Raw genomic sequence first — 16370 nt, forward strand, 5'->3', positions numbered from 1 at the left:
AGGCTGAAATCATACTTCATTTTAATGGGGCCTGTTCTACACGCTTAGCTATATAATTAGGCTTTGGTGCAGATATTGCCTTGTAGCTGTAAACAAGATGCAAACGGAACAGGACCGAGAGACAGACAAGGCCTTGTCTTGAAACCAAGCAGAATTTCAGCAGCTAACTCGACATATTTCTATTTATGCTGATTACCATATTCCGTGTGAATTCCGTCATAACAGGATGTTGCACAACTCGTGTCAGCACATTTAAAGACTGTACGCCAGATAGGCGCAGCTGTTTGGCTGCCTCTCATCCGTGTCGAGGAGCCCCAAGTTTCGTGGTTTCTCTCCTAGAGTCTTGCGACATGTTGTCCTGTGGGGGTCTGAATGCTCTCGGCTGGATGATGATACTGGCAGCTCTGGGGTACTTGGTCTGGCACAGAAAATGCCAGGCTTTCTATGGGCGCCACATGGGACCCTCTCCTCTGGTTCGGATGGTGGCGGCCAGACGAGCCTGGTTCTTCCAGGAGCTGCCGGCTCTCCTGGTGCCCCTGCTGTTGATGCTCACCCCGCACCAACCCTCCAGCACGGGGAAGTGCCTGCTGCTCGGCACTTTTTGCACGCACTACTTTCAAAGGTAATTTGCAACATCTTTTCAGGCTACACCTTGACCCTTCTTGAACGAACCATCCTTCTATTAAAAAAGAACTATGCTACTTATTCCTTGAAGTATTGACAAATGCTGTGTATTCCTTTTAAAAGGTCTTGGTTGATGTAGACTGTGTTGCACAGTTGATTTCACTACTGTTGACTAGGGCTGCAACTAACGATTATTTTCATAATCGATTAATCTGTCGATTATTTTCTCGATTAATTGATTAGTTGTTTGGTCTATAAAATGTCAGAAAATGATAGCAAATGACGATCAGTGTACATATATATATATATACACATATATATATATATACACACACACACACAGACACACACACACACACACACACACACACACACACACACACACACACACACACACACACACACAAACATATATATATACAGTATATATATATATATATATATATATGGCTGGATGTGTGTAGCAGTACTAAATATCTGGGCCACATCATTAATGATCATATGAGTGATGACATGTATAGACAGCGACATATGTTGTATGCACAAGCAAATATGCTGAGAAATAAGTTTTATTTCTGCTCTGAAGAGATTAAGATAACCCTGTTCAAAGCCTATTGTACATCGCTTTATACTGCCCCCTTGTGGGTCAAGTTTAAGCAGGTTAGCATTCAGAAACTGCAGGTGGCCTACAATGACTGTATGAGAATACTGCTTGGGAGGCCAAGGTGTTGTAGTGCCAGTGAAATGTTTTGTGGTGTAGGGGTCAATACCTTTCATGCCCTACTGAGAAACCTGACCTATAAGTTTATTTGTCGTCGGAATGTTTCTCAGAATATCATAATCTTGCTTCTGACTCAGCCCAGTCTTAGTGCAATTAAGTATCAGTCCAGCACTTGGGCTCATTGGTACAGGCTCTTATTGTAGTATTTTTTGATGTGCTGATGTTAATTGTTTACTTGTTTGATGTTGTGTTGTTGTTTATATATATATATATATAATGTATATATATGCCTTGCATCCTGGTCTTCAAATATGATTTTTGCATGCTCCCAGCATGGATGAAATGCAACATTTGTGATGTCTTTTCATCGACTGTATTCTCTTTCTTTGACAACAATAGGACATTTGTTTATTCCCTCCTGACAAATGGACAGCCTGTCCCCATGTCCGTGATGGTGTCAGCGTTCTTCTTCTGCTCTGTGAATGGCTTCCTGCAGGGACACCACCTGCTGCACTGTGCCCAGTTTGATGAAGGGTGGTCAGCCGACTATCGCTTTAAATCTGGTAGGAGCTAGGGATGGGCATTTCTAGCAAAAACACTATTCGAAATTCGCTGGCCAAAGTCGACTTTTAATCGAAATTCGAAAAAAAAAAAAGAAAAAAAGAAAAAAAGAAAATGTTTTTTTTTTTTTGTGAGTGAAATGTTTCATTGTCTCCCCTGATTCTAGGCTTTATTAATTAATAGAAACAGCTTGTGCTGTGGATTTTTAGCTCAAACAAGCATTGCACCACTGAAGTAAAGAACATGTTACATGACATTGACATTTTCGAAAATAAAAAACAGTTTTGACAATCATGAGTGGTTCATTAAATATTTAGTAGGCTCAGGTCTGAGTGCCAAAGGGGTGCCAAAGTCACGCCCTCTCCCTCTTCATGGGATTTCATCCGCCATTCATTTTTCCATAAACCTTGCTTAAAATGCTTATAAAAATTGTTTTACTTGCTCAAACCAAGCGATTCACCTATACTTAGAATCAGGGGAGACAATGCAACATTTCACTCGCAAAAAATTAAAAAAAATAATAATAAAAAATAAATAAAAAATAAATAGAATTTCGACTTTCAATAATAAAAGTCGACCTTGATAATAACAACGATTATTCGAAAATTCGAAATTCGATGCCCATCCCTAGTAGGAGCAAGATTTTAGCTTCATTGTCAAGCAAGACATATATTTTGAAATTAATTTGTGAAACTTGTTGAAGCAATGTTGATTTGACTTTTTAAGAGGCAATATTGCAACCTCATAATCATGTTCTTTCTTCTAGGTTTAGTATTGTTTTACCTCGGAATGGCCATCAATGTACACAGCGACTATATTCTACGCAACCTGAGAAAACCAGGAGAAGTAACTTACAAGATTCCTAGAGGTAAAGATGAAAGATCACACTTGGTTTTCCTTTCTTCTGTTCTGCAATTTTGGTGACTCATGGCATTCAAAATGTCCTGCAGGAGGCCTGTTTGAATATGTGTCTGGTGCCACCTACTTCTCATGGCATTCAAAATGTCCTGCAGGAGGCCTGTTTGAATATGTGTCTGGTGCCACCTACTTCTCATGGCATTCAAAATGTCCTGCAGGAGGCCTGTTTGAATATGTGTCTGGTGCCAACTACTTCTCATGGTATTCAAAATGTCCTGCAGGAGGCCTGTTTGAATATGTGTCTGGTGCCAACTACTTCTCATGGTATTCAAAATGTCCTGCAGGAGGCCTGTTTGAATATGTGTCTGGTGCCAACTACTTCTCATGGTATTCAAAATGTCCTGCAGGGGGCCTGTTTGAATATGTGTCTGGTGCCAACTACTTCTCATGGTATTCAAAATGTCCTGCAGGAGGCCTGTTTGAATATAGCCCTTTTCCCACATGCGCTTTGTACCGCAAAATGACCGGAACGTGGTCTAATGCCTGCATGTGAGAAAGGCGCCGTGCCGGTATAAGCGCGACCCCGTCGCCCCCGACATTTCACCAGTTTCGAGCCAGTCAGAAGAGCGGTATGCTCTTAAGGGGACGCAAGTGGAAACGGGTCCAGTCATTTTCCGCGACAGCGGTCCTTCAATCATGGGCGAGGAGTAGCCTACACACGTTGCTTAATGTTCCAGCGGGCATAATCTAATCATTCGCGCACATTAAAGCAAACTGGCGAAATGATCTTGTGATAGCCTAATAAGAGCAGTATGTCAGCTTGCTGATTTCCGAAGGCAACCCCGGACACATCAAACGAAGCCAGTCTGTAAAAAGTGCTTCAACGCGACGCAGGTGAACGGATAAACATCGAACCAGCAACTATTTCTCTCAGACACGGATCCCAACTTCTTCAAAGTGCATCATCTAATCATTCGCGCACATCAAAGCAAACTACTTCCACATTTCGCTTTGTGCATTTGCTTTCTCTACATACATACAAGCGTTGAGCAGCTTGCAAGCCTTTCTCGCTGTGTCTGTCCGTGGCTGCTGCTCTCGAGCAGAGAGGGGAGGGGGTAAATCGGCTGTGTTTATTACGCTGGCGGCTTGACGCTGCTCTTAAGTCAAACGAGTGTGATTTATTGTGTGACAACTGACAAGCGAACTTATTTCGAGTTTTGCCGACCCCCCAAATAAGCTCCCCCCTCCCCCCGCCCCCCCAACATACAGGAAAATTCGCTGATAGATTCCCAAATGCGCGAGCCGAAGTGTGAAGGGAAATGTCCGATATTGACTTAGAGGTAATTTTCCGGTACGCATGTGGGAAAACGGCTTATGTGTCTGGTGCCAACTACTTCTCATGGTATTCAAAATGTCCTGCAGGAGGCCTGTTTGAATATGTGTCTGGTGCCAACTACTTCGGAGAGATTGTGGAGTGGTTTGGCTATGCCATAGCCACCTGGTCGTTTCCAGCACTCTCCTTTGCCCTGATTAGCCTGTGTTTCATTGGACCAAGAGCCTATCACCATCACAGGTGCCTGAGACACGAATGAACAGCTACAGCTAAAGACTCAGGCCACATTTAGACAACACTCTCTGCATAAAACGCAAAACTGCCATCAGTGTAGGAATTTAGCCAGGGGCAAGAGCAACTAGAACGACCGCAATGCGGACTTATGCCTCCGCCATTAGTTCATTCTGGAGAACAAATTGCCATTTGAGACAAATTGGAAGAGATTCCGTCAAGGCGCTCCTGTGATGTTGCGTTACAGAGCTTGGAAATTGGGTGTGTGAGAGCTCACAGTGACCTTGAACTTTGACCACCAAAATGTAATCAGTTCATCCTTGAGTCCAAGTCGAGGTTTGAGACAAGTTTGATTAAATTCCGTCAAGGCATTCCTGAGAAATCGCGTTAACAAGCTTGAAAATGGCGTTCGAGAGCTCACCTTGACCTTTGACCTTTGACCACCAAAATCTAATCAGATCATCCTTGAGTCTAAGGCGATGTTTGAGCCAAATCTGATGAAATTCCGTCAAGGCATTCGTGAGATATCGCGTTAACAAGCTGGAAAATGGCGTTTGAGAGGTCACAGCTATCGCCGGCGGAGGCATAAAAATGCCCCCAAGAAATCTCAGAATGCCCCTAAAAAGCATGATCCAGGGGCAAAAATTCCCCCAATATTTTGATAATTTTATTTTCATTCAATTCATTTAATTTCCATCTCTAACACACACTCAGCACCTGCAAGCTGGTTGCCAGAAGAAGCCGATGAAGAACTCGCACAAACAGCGCTGTTGTTCACACTACGCTTTAGCAACTCTAGCACTAATTATGATTTTTTGAAGTGCCCCCAAAATTTTGTAAATGCCCCCAGTTTTTAGACAGTGGGGGCAAAAGTTGCCCCCAAAATATTATCACAATTTCCTACACTGACTGCCGTTGTGTTCTGGCCTTTGATTCTGTGTTTATAGACAGCATTTGTGATAACGAGTCGCGTGCAGATGGAACCGCAAAAAAACTCGCAGCGTCAAGTGAGCCAGAATAAAACGGAAACTTCTGGTTAAAACCTTCATACAGCCTTATTGATGGATGTTGCAATGTTTTTATTTGTGTGTGATCCAAAACACAGAAGTAAAGGTTATGAATATAACCCGGGTTTTATAAAAAGGTGTGAAGGTTCTCACTACGGGAGGTCTTGCTCCAGCACCTAGAAGGTGTGTGTTTGCGTGTGTGTTTATGGCCCCCCCTAATAGTTACACACTGGCTGTTTTTTTAATCTGGAACCTGCTTTCACTTTTTTGCATTTTCAGGGCCCAATAACGCCGTTGCCATGTAAATGGAAGGCCCAAACGCAATAAAAGTTTGTCATTTTATGCAGGGAGCGTTGTTGTGTAAACTAGGCCTGAGACTGTGCGGAGAGTAATTCAGATTCACCCATTCAGACTTATTGAGAAGTGTTGGCAAATTTTGTGGGTGATAACTGTTTTCTACTGCTCCATTGTTACAGGTTTTACCGTGAGAAATTCGAAGACTATCCCAGATTACGAAAGGCTTTGATCCCATTCATCTTTTGAGAAAAGAGGCCCAGCAGACTGTGCACATAATACAGCAGACTGTGCACATAATACAGCAGACTGTGCCCATAATACAGCAGACTGTGCACATAATACAGCAGACTGTGCACATAATACTGACATAATACTGTGACATAATACTGACATAATACTGTGACATAATACGCACCTTCTTGGAACACGCGCAGGAACTTTTGGATTTTTCACACGCCTATTTTTGTGAAATTGCACTCATTTTTACTCTGACTTGTACATAACACAGTAATTAATTACTGTGTAGCATCCTGACATATAGTACATCAAACTGATTGTACTCCTGTCTCAACATACATACTGATCTTGCCAAGACTTAGCATCATATATCTAGCCATGAATTCTTACTGAACTTGATTTGAGAGTAATGTACTATGCAAGAGCTGTTTGTGTAAGATGATATAAAGCTGGTTTTAAGAATATTGTACCTCTTCTTTCTTAGTTAGCAAATCTTAAAATGTGGTATTTTACAAACAAATTAAGCTAAATGACGGTCAGAGACACAGGTTAAAGCCACATTGCCTTTTTTTCCTTCTCCTTCTTCTAGTTTAGCTGTGGGAACTTGGTTCAAGACTGCCACCGTTTTAAGATCACAGAAGAAAGCAATAAGAAAACATAGATATGAACTGGGGATGGGAGAATATATCAAAAGTCAACGCATCGTTCTCCACTGCTTCAGAGAATAAAGAATAACCTAGATAAATGCAAATCAATCAATCGTATGCTTATTATTATGGGGGGGGGGATCAATACCATTAAAATGGCAATCGCTCCTAAGTTTAACTACATATCAATGATGATACCAGTGCTCTACAAAGCTCTACAGGAATCTTCAAGCAGTATAACCACATAATTAAGGATTATTTGTGGAATGGGAAGAGACCTAGAATCAGTATGCAAAAGCTAGTTATGATCCAAGAAGTGATGGAGGCCTAGCCTTGCCCAATGTAGAACTAATATCTATAATATCGCATTTGAAATGGCAAAGCTAGCCAAACATTGGGCCAGCTATGGTTCATGACTTGGGTGGACACACATGGAAAATGGGGGGCAGCGGCCGGGGCACCAGGGGGAATTGGCCAAGTACAATTGGGGAGAAAATGGGGGTGGGGGAATCAGAAAAGAAAGACGACTGATAACAGTATTTAAGACATCTAAGGCTTTAAAATTAAGTTATTGTAACCACAGGCTATAGTCCTTCACTCAAACTGAAAAATCTGATGTTTCTGAATATTTGTTGTGGGGTGAAGGCAGTGTTTTACCAAGCCACAGTGTTGTCCAGGCCTTTGGTGAGGGGAATGTCCTGCAGGATCGACTCAAACACTCTGGACTCCTCCATCTCCAACTCATCTGGGAAGAACAACAAGGAAGTCTTTTAGATTATTTTTTAATCTGTTAATTGTTATAATGATTCGTTCACAGAGCATTATCCAGAACGGATAGTGTGCAACCCTTTTGTAAGGGTTGGGATCTGGATATATGTGTCCATGACACGTGTACTGTAAATTTAGACAACAAACAGATCTCAGTCAGACTTTGTGTGTAAAGCCCAGTTTACCAAAATAGAAAAAAGGCTCGCGACACAAAGTTTCTTTTTGCTCCCGTGGACAACATTTAATAGACAGAGACAAACAGTTTCGATCCGATACGGATCTTCGTCAGCGTCATGTGAAGCACATACATTTCAGGAAGTGTTTTTATAGGTACAGGTACATGGGTGCATACCTCCGCCTACTGGCTTGGAGGTAGACCCAGGCTCACTTTTAAAGAGGGAGTGCTATCTAAGAAAAGATGTACATACTGTATATCAAAAATACATAGATATCAAAAGACACAGGCTTGAGTTCAAATTTCAATTAGTCACTATTTTTTAAGAATAATAAGGGAAGACACATCAGGCATATTCTTGTTCTCGATATCATATGTGCAAAAAACACTATGTACGGTATATGTAACGGCGTTGTGTAGGTGGTACTTGCAGCAACCCATGTTAAGGGCTTGCCCAGGGGTGGATTCGAACTGCCGACCGACATGTTAACTGCAATGCCAAGAGAGCTAGCTCCCTTGGTGGAGCTGATTAACATGCCTTTATACCTGGGGAGTGAGTTTAACCAATCCACTCGCTACCACTCGGGACTCACGAGGAATCCGCGCTGATTCAACTCGGTTACATATAGAGAAAATTCAATATGCATAGGGAAAATTCAATATGCATAGAGAAACTTGTAAGGAGACATTTTCAAAGTATTCAACCACACAGCATACAGGTACCGTAAATTCCGGACTATAAGCCGCACCTTTTTTCCCGTTTTTTGGCCTTTTTTGGCCCCTGCGGCTTATATAACGGTGCGGCTTATCTATGGATTTTTTCCAAAAAAAAAAAAAAAAATCTCTCTTTTTTAGCACTCTTTCTAACTATAAATCCACTTCTGTTTTAATTTCCTCTCTTGCCCTCTTTTCACCACACTGTATGACACGGTGTGCACTGTAAAAAAGAAACACAGGTGGTGTTGTGTTATGTTGTTTTGTTGAAATGTTAATAAATGGGAGCTTCCTCAAACAGCCATCTCTTTCCCGACAATCCCTTCTGTGCATGAACCCTTACATATGGTAATTAAACATTAAAACACAAAAAAAAAAAAAAAAAAAAAATACCATTAAAACACCCGCGGCTTATAGTCCGGTGCGGCTTATATATGTAAAAAACAGTCAACTTTGCAGGTGCGGCTTATACACCGGTCTGGCTTATAGTCCGGAATTTACGGTACATAAGAATATTTTTTAGTCCTTTTTTCTATTTTGATTTTCTGTGATACAGTGTGGCTCAGCACCAACAAGTGGATATGAGTAAGTTCTTTATCACTAAAGTCCAGTTTACACCAATGATTCGCAACAAGATGAAACCGTTTCATAACGTTTTAGGGGAAAAGTTGCAGCGGTGTAAACTGGCCCGTCTCATCTAGTCTCCAGGGCTGGTTGCAAGTTTCAACTCGTCTCATCGTGAATCTTTGGTCTAAACTGGGTTTAAGTTTACCTGGCCTGGAACAGGAACTATGAACTCATACTTCTACTCGTGGTCTCCTTTTTTTGGGTGATCTGTCCGTCTCGGATGTTGTTTTTGTTTTGGTTCTTTCTGGCATTATCTTTCTGTACATATTTGTACCATGACGACATCATTGCATTTTATTGTCTTGTCTGACAAATGAAAAATCTCTACACATAAACCCTGTAGCGCTGTGTCTCACCAGAGGTGTTGCTGTAGATGGTGTGCAGCAGGTGGGGCAGCAGGTAGCGCAGCAGGGGGCTGATGTCGTGAAGCGCCGCCAGGAGCTGCAGCGTGGCCACCAGAGACGGCATGCTGCACATATGCCTGCAGGCTCTGAGAAGGAACAGGGAGGTTATACTGCAGTCTCCCATCTCAACGCACTGGCTATGAACTGCTGCCTTTTACTGGTCATTGACTACTCCCAAAAAGGATACATCATGGGACATATCATTTTTTTTGCCAAATAAAAATGGTCAATTCTCATCAAAAAAGTTCTCAAATATCAGTAAAGGGTTAACTAATGTAGCCAGAACCAACATTGGGGTACGTCTGGTTAATTTTCTTTTTCGAGGGATCCTTTATTGATTTGTTTGGCATGAGGGTTTACTCGAGAAGTGAACTTGAGTGATGTAACTGAATTTCTACCCCCCCGCCCAGCGCTGTGGTCAAAGGTACACACACACACACTTGTTTTTTATGACTCTGAACTCTATTTCTGGTGAATAAGTGGTTGATTATTTGGACGTGCCTGTAAAGGCCTTTTCATTGTACCTACAAAACACTGATTTATATTGAACTTCGCTGTTTACATTGTCACTGATTATTGCTTGGATTATTTATTTGCATTCTGCTTGGTGGTTCAGATTGATGCTGTTGGTTCATGGCATGGCAGAGTGTCAACATCTTAAACGTTAAATTGTCAGATTAAACTCCGGCTGGCACCCCAAACTCCTACAATCCACTACAGAAAAATGTATATTTATTTATTAACTGGCCCCTGACCTCCTGTCATTTTGCAAAAGTGGCCCCCGGGCAAAGCAAGTTGAGTATCCCTGAATGGGCCTTTTTCACAGCAGCCATTTTGTGTCTAAAAGGCAGGAAGTAACGCAGGTGCAACCAAAACATTAACGAGGGCCCCCAACACTGGAACATCAAAATGGATTGGAAGTTGGAAAACCCTTAACACAAAATGGCTGCTGTGAAAAAGGTAAATTACATGATTGCTCCGTTCTCCAGGGATCTGCACCCACCTGGGCCCGACAGCGCCCTCCTTCTGGTTCTGCAGCAGGACGATGAGGCAGCCCAGCCCGTCTGTACCCAGGACCGGCTCTCTGAGCAGGGACTTGCTGACGTGCAGGGCGAGCGTGTCCACCAGACTGGGCTCCATCACCGTCTTCACAGCCAGCTGGCACACAATCATGTAGGTGGCTGCCTTGTAGTCTGCCAGGGACGACTTCAGACCCTGGAGCGGACATACAACATAGGACATACAAATAACTGAAAAGGGGAATTTGTGTTGGAAATGGGCCAGTCTTTTATTTATATATATATATATATATATATATATATATATATATATATATATATATATATATATATATATATATATATATATATATATATATATATATATATTATATAGTCGTATGTAGTAGTATATAGTATATAGTTTCTTAGACAAATATAAAGAGTGAATGTATGAATTTATTTTCAAAGCCATTGCCTTTTCCATCATGGCTAAGGGCGGATGCCTCAAATCATCTAAAATATGATCGTTTTGATTTCTTTAACACTTTTTTTGGCCGCTGCATAATTCCATTTCTGTTATTTCATAGTTTTGATGTCTTTACTGTTATTCTAAAATGTGAAAAAATAGTAAACAAAGAGAAATGTGGTGTGTTCACACTTTTGACTGGTACTCTATATAAACAGGAATTCACATTAAAAAGGAAAAGGTCTGTTTGCATGTGGGATAGCTTCACACAGACTCCTTAAAGAACGCCTGACATCTAGTGGTCAAATGCATGCTACTGAAATTGCCATCAGCTACTGGCTGATCTCTGGTACCAGGTGATGTCAGTACCTGTAGGTGACAATCACCACACATACATTGGCTGTACAAATATAATCAATAATGATTGCGGTTGTCAACGTCTACATAGGCCGATATGGATTGTCAGCTAACAGCTGTTCACTGGTCCACTCACCCTCTGAACATAAGGCAGCAGTTTGGAGATGATGGTGTCTGACACTTTCTCCACTGCGCCCAGAGCCGGCACGATGGTGGAGGCGTAGAAGGAGAAGATCACTCTGAGCTGGGAGCAGTTACCAGAGTGGCCGGAGTACGCCTGCAGAGAAGAGGCAGTGTTCATTTCGTTGACTATGATGAAAAATGTGTGTTGACTACCTATTTTCACTGATGAAAATTAGACGTTAAGTAAGTAAAAACGTAAAAACATTTTCGTCAAATAAAAACTAGACTAATAATGCTGCAGTGTGACAGAGGAGACCGGTTACCTTGATTGACTTGGTGACCAGGGTGCAGATGAAGTCCATGAAGCTCAGGTCTTTGTAGCAGTGAGTGATGAGCGTCCCTCTGGCCAGAGGCACGCCTGGTTTCTGAACACACAAACACCATGCTGACATTAATTACTCTATCATAAGCCCTGCTTCTTTCTCTCTGTGTGTGTGTGTGTGTGTCAAACAAACATGCATTAGGAGAAATTGTGTTCAAACGTATGCGTTACAGCAATAAAACAACACAAGGAAAATGTTTCAAGCTTCGTTACGGCATGAAGAAAAGTTGATAATCTTTCTGTTGACTATTGCCTGGGACATCTCGACTACGGTCAAGCTGACTACTTACTAGTAATACTAGTTAGCCTGGCTAGCTAATGTCAATGTGGCTAGCCTTAAGGTGCTCTTATACTCGAGCAAAGCTCCGTGGGGGTGGGGCCCCGCGAGTCTCCGTGAGTCACCGTGTAGACCTCGCGCTGGGGGTGATGCCATTATACTCAGAAAGTGATCAGCATGTATTGTACAATGGTGAGAACAGCCCGTGAAAAGTCGCAATGAAACTCTGTGCAGTACTGAGTGCGCTTTCACTCTCAAACGACCGCACATCAGCACATGAAGGACTCACCAAACTTGTTTTTACTGAAAGCCGTTTTTACTTCTCAGCCCTGATAGCCTACTACTCTGTGCTGCTTTTAATCTCTCTCAATAATGCTCTCAACACAACACATTTACTTGGTGAAATGACTAAAAACGAACAGTTGCAAATCTAAGTTTATAGCCTACCACATGGGTCAAGAAATGTGGCGAAAACACAGCTCAGTGTTCAGGGCTCAGTGGCTCGAAAGCGGACATGTTTGGAGAGAAGCCGTGCGCTGCTCGCGCTGTGAGGAAAAAAATGTCGCACCGCACGAGTGCCCGAAGGAGCTAGCGAATAACCACGCCCAACAAATTTACGTCATTTGACGCGCCCGCCCCTCGCTCCACCCACGCGCCCTTCACGGAAGGGTGAGCATAATTCCCCCTTTAGCCTAGTCCGCACTGTCGGCGTGGGGGGGCTGGTGGCGATCTTCAAAGAATCATCGAATAGTTCCCAGCGGATATGGAGAATAGTGCTTTTGCTTGAAATGCCCATTTGTAGCTGCCCTTTGTCTTACTTTTCTTTACAAAGTTTATCCAAACTCAGGAAAGCAGAAGGGATTATGAGTAGAAGGAGACAGATGTTGACAACAGATAGCCAGAAGTCCGTATTTCAGCCCTACTGTAACTGTGCCACATATTTCCGTTCTTGGCTTTGCCCCTAATCCGAACACAGTAGCAGAGGAACAGAGACAGACACCCACAAAAAAACACAGACGGGTTTATGGCGTGCCGTGAACACCTCTCAGCTGTTGTAAAATCACTGTAAACCCATGGTATCTTGGGGCTTATTGCTTAATTTGAAACCTAGCTTATTTCCTGTTAGCTATTGCATTAGCAAACACCGCAAACGGGAAGTATGTTTATGTTGTCAAGTGAAAAGCATCTATAGATAGGAAGCCATGTGCAGGGCGTGCAGTGACCTGCAGGCAGTGCAGCCAGTTCCAGCGGTGCGTGGGCTCGGAGATCTTCAGCAGCTGGAGCACTCTGACAAACAGCTTGGTCTCATGGTACGGCAGAGCGCACGCCAGCAGCACGTCCACGTTATACAGATGGATGTGGAACCTGCAACACACCAACGCACACACACACACACATGTACACACAAACACACATACACAGGATCACAAAAAATATATAATAATAATAATAATCTAAGGGTAGACCGATATATCAGTTTGTAGCATTACCATTGAGATCTGATTTGATTGATTACATATTAGAATTTATCTGGTCGTCTATCTATGGGAAGTCCTTAACCTGAAATGCTTGTAATGTGACATTTTGATCAGACTCCACAAGTATTAATGAAAACGGTTGGTTTGTTTTTGGTCAACCCTTCCAAGAATAAATTATGGGGGGAAATGAGTACTTGTAATTATTTGGGGGAATGTTTTGGTAAGAAAAAGGCAAAAATAAATACATAAATAAAATAAAAAAATTCAAAAAACTTTGAATAAAAAAACAGCGTATAAACAGAATACCTATAATTTACCAACAGAGACAGGTATACAAAAATATAAAGATCGGACATTTATTTTAAATATAGACAACATTGACCAACATTCAATATAATATATTGAATGTTGGTCAATATATTATATTGGTACAAACTATCGGTAGCTTCAATCCAAAAATATCAGTTTTAATATCTGTCTTCAAAAACTCTTATCAGTCAAAACTTACATCAAGCACTATCATGAATTCTTGTGATATTTCCACTACAGTAAAACTACATTTGTGATTAAAATAAATTAGCTCTGTTTCAGCCGGGAGTGGGTCAGAAGCGGAAGCGTACCGGTGAATCAGCCACTCGAGGCACTTGTGAGCGGGCTTGAGGAGGAAGTACGGGGAGAGGCGGGTGAGGAAGAGCGCCACGCCGGCGTCCAGCTTGGCATTCACCTCCTTGGACTGAACGCTGCGCTCCAGGCTGAGGGACGCCTGGCTGAACAGAGTGTCATGAAACTCAGAGAACGCTGGTTCGATTCCCAGCAGCTCCTCTAGCCCCGTGCAACCTGGAGAGAGAGAGAGGTTTATACGGCGTTCTCGGACCGCCGGAGGTTTCAACACGGAACCTCCGTGGCGGAGGCTCCGCCCCCGACATATTTGCGTTCACGCTGCACTTCCCGCTCGGGGGGAAAAATCAAACACAGGCTATAGGTTGCTATAGCAACCTGTGTTCAGTTAGCATTGTAGCTACCTACTAGCTCACAATGCTAACCGAACATGCTGAATGCTGAATTTCACTTATTGCTTTTGGTCTCAAGTCGAAACATAGATGACACAAACACATATTAACGTTAACATTGCATAATTAAGACATACAATTTTGTGTTAAAACTTCAACTAACGTCTTTATAATAATTATGTGATTACCATTAACGATACAAGTCGCCATTTTGATGTGGCTATGATGTAAACTCGGACAAAGCGGAGCTCTGAATGATACCCGAATTTCCGATCTGTAATTCCGACCTGGACGACCGTTCAATTCACTTTTTACAGCTCGGAACCCATTTTTTCCGGCGGTCCAAGTTGTCATGAACGCGGTATTAGTGATACAGGCAGAGATGATCTTATTGGTCGAGTTCAACTTCAGTGGGCAGAGCCAAAGAACCACAGTTTTTCTGGCTAAGAAGCTCGGACTTAACAGAAGCAGAACTGTATACAATTCCAGACACCAATACGGTTCTAAGTCTTTTGGTCTCAAGTCTAAATGTAGATTACCAAGTCAAATCCATGTCATTCGTGTCAAATCTCAAGTCTAAATGTAGATTACCAAGTCAAATCCATGTCATTCATGTCAAATCTCAAGTGTCTCAAATCTCAAGTGTCTCAAGTCTTCTCTTCAAGCATCAAGTCAAGGCACATGGGATTAGAACCGGGGTCCAACGTAGTAAAGTCTGTTGCCCTAATTTGTGGTCGACATTGATGGTCTGACATCAGATCTTTAAGGCCAATGATTGATTGATTGATTTTATTCGACAATATAAAAATAGATACATGATATGAGCTCCATGTACATTTTTTAGACTGTCAAGGATAACACAATAAAGCTAGTATGCTTATTTCCATTGCGGTCAGTCTGATGCCAACACACACACACAGAATAGGGAAGACTGAGATGAGTGCACACACGCGCACGCGCACGCACACACACACACACACACACACACACAGGGCAGGTGTGTTCTCACCCAGGGCGTAGAAGGTGCTCTTGTCCATGGAAGCAGCATCTTTGGGGTCAAAGAGCAGGGAGGCGACCTCAGCCCGGGTCACCAGGCCGGGGTCGCTCTGCGGCAGAGCTAGCCGCTTCAGCTGGTGGGCCAGGGATGTCATGATGTCTGCTCGCACACACAGGACAAAGCTCCATTACACAGCTGTCTTACTGTACATACAGCAGCTAATGTTGCTTACTGTTGAACTGATAGGAAATTACTTCATGGTTTTGTTCCTGAATTGCTAGAATACAAACCTCCATTCAGCATACATAAGATACTAAATTGGTTTACTCATTAATAATTTCTGAATGGAGTCGAGTTTGGGGTACAGCTCTCACCAGGGGCGTTACGTAGTGGTGGGTAAACTCAAGTAAACCTTTTTGAAATGAGGCTGACAGCTTATAATTCACCTACTTCAGATCAACTGTATAACCAATGGGGGGAAACGAGGTGGATACACGACTCACCTTGGACAGTTTACCCGCCTCTCTATTTACCACTATACCCCCACTGAGCTTATGTCGATGTACAGCCCTGGCTCTCTCACTTTGGAACATGGAGAAACAAACCCAGAGAATGATATACTGAGTGATAATGTGGAACTACAGCTTGAGCCAAATTGGCAAACTCAAACTTCTCAAACAAACGTCGTGTGGAATAAAACGCGATTTGTCAGCAGCACCTACGAATTTACATAAGCATATAGAATGAGTATCAGAAAGACTTTTATGGAGAAATAATTACAAATGCGCATACCTGTTTTCTATTTTTCTGCCTCTATCCAACACATGGACGCACGTTGTTGATGGCTACAGTGACCTCGCCCGGCAAGATTCTACATCCGGGGTCACGTTTTTTTTTAATTATTATTATTATTAGTAATTAAATACAACCCGCAGCGCTCATTGCACCGTTGCATTAGTTGCAGATTGACAGTCAGGGTATTAATCAATAATACAATTTTAAAAATATAATTTTCCAGTTGATTCAGATCCGCTGGAGGCAGTTATCACTCCCGCCACAGGGGGGCGATCATTTA

The 16370-nt window shown here is 42.4% G+C and overlaps 2 protein-coding genes across 2 annotated transcripts in view; one reads left to right on the forward strand and one right to left on the reverse strand.

Moving 5' to 3' along the window:
• The window catches only part of heatr1 (HEAT repeat containing 1), a 63117-nt gene extending 46973 nt beyond the window's left edge, over positions 1-16144 (reverse strand). The window contains exons 1-9 of the mRNA XM_083636328.1: positions 16088-16144; positions 15308-15454; positions 13909-14125; positions 13034-13175; positions 11475-11576; positions 11165-11305; positions 10208-10419; positions 9157-9290; positions 7174-7261 (exon numbers count right to left, since the gene is read on the reverse strand). Of these exons, the coding sequence (XP_083492454.1) occupies positions 7174-7261; positions 9157-9290; positions 10208-10419; positions 11165-11305; positions 11475-11576; positions 13034-13175; positions 13909-14125; positions 15308-15449 (1178 nt within the window). The 5' untranslated portion in view covers positions 15450-15454; positions 16088-16144. The remainder of the gene's footprint in view (positions 1-7173; positions 7262-9156; positions 9291-10207; positions 10420-11164; positions 11306-11474; positions 11577-13033; positions 13176-13908; positions 14126-15307; positions 15455-16087) is intronic.
• Positions 295-6316, forward strand: LOC310776154 (3-oxo-5-alpha-steroid 4-dehydrogenase 2-like). The gene is made up of 5 exons (XM_083636327.1): positions 295-622; positions 1745-1908; positions 2673-2774; positions 4187-4337; positions 5812-6316. The coding sequence occupies exons 1-5, from the start codon at positions 351-353 to the stop codon at positions 5876-5878; spliced, it is 756 nt and encodes a 251-aa protein (XP_083492453.1). The 5' UTR covers positions 295-350; the 3' UTR covers positions 5879-6316.
• Positions 16145-16370: the final 226 nt, after the last annotated feature.

This window comes from Poromitra crassiceps (genome assembly GCF_964638095.1).
Source record: "Poromitra crassiceps genome assembly, chromosome: 4".
Classification (NCBI taxonomy): Eukaryota; Metazoa; Chordata; class Actinopteri; order Beryciformes; family Melamphaidae; genus Poromitra; species Poromitra crassiceps.

Bases quoted from the DNA above. Each gene is read 5' to 3' on its own strand.
- LOC310776154 (XM_083636327.1), top strand. From the start codon at position 351: ATGTTGTCCTGTGGGGGTCTGAATGCTCTCGGCTGGATGATGATACTG. The intron at 1,909-2,672 runs GTAGGAGCTAGG...TCTTTCTTCTAG, and splicing joins CGACTATCGCTTTAAATCTG to GTTTAGTATTGTTTTACCTC. The intron at 2,775-4,186 runs GTAAAGATGAAA...AATGTCCTGCAG, and splicing joins AACTTACAAGATTCCTAGAG to GAGGCCTGTTTGAATATGTG.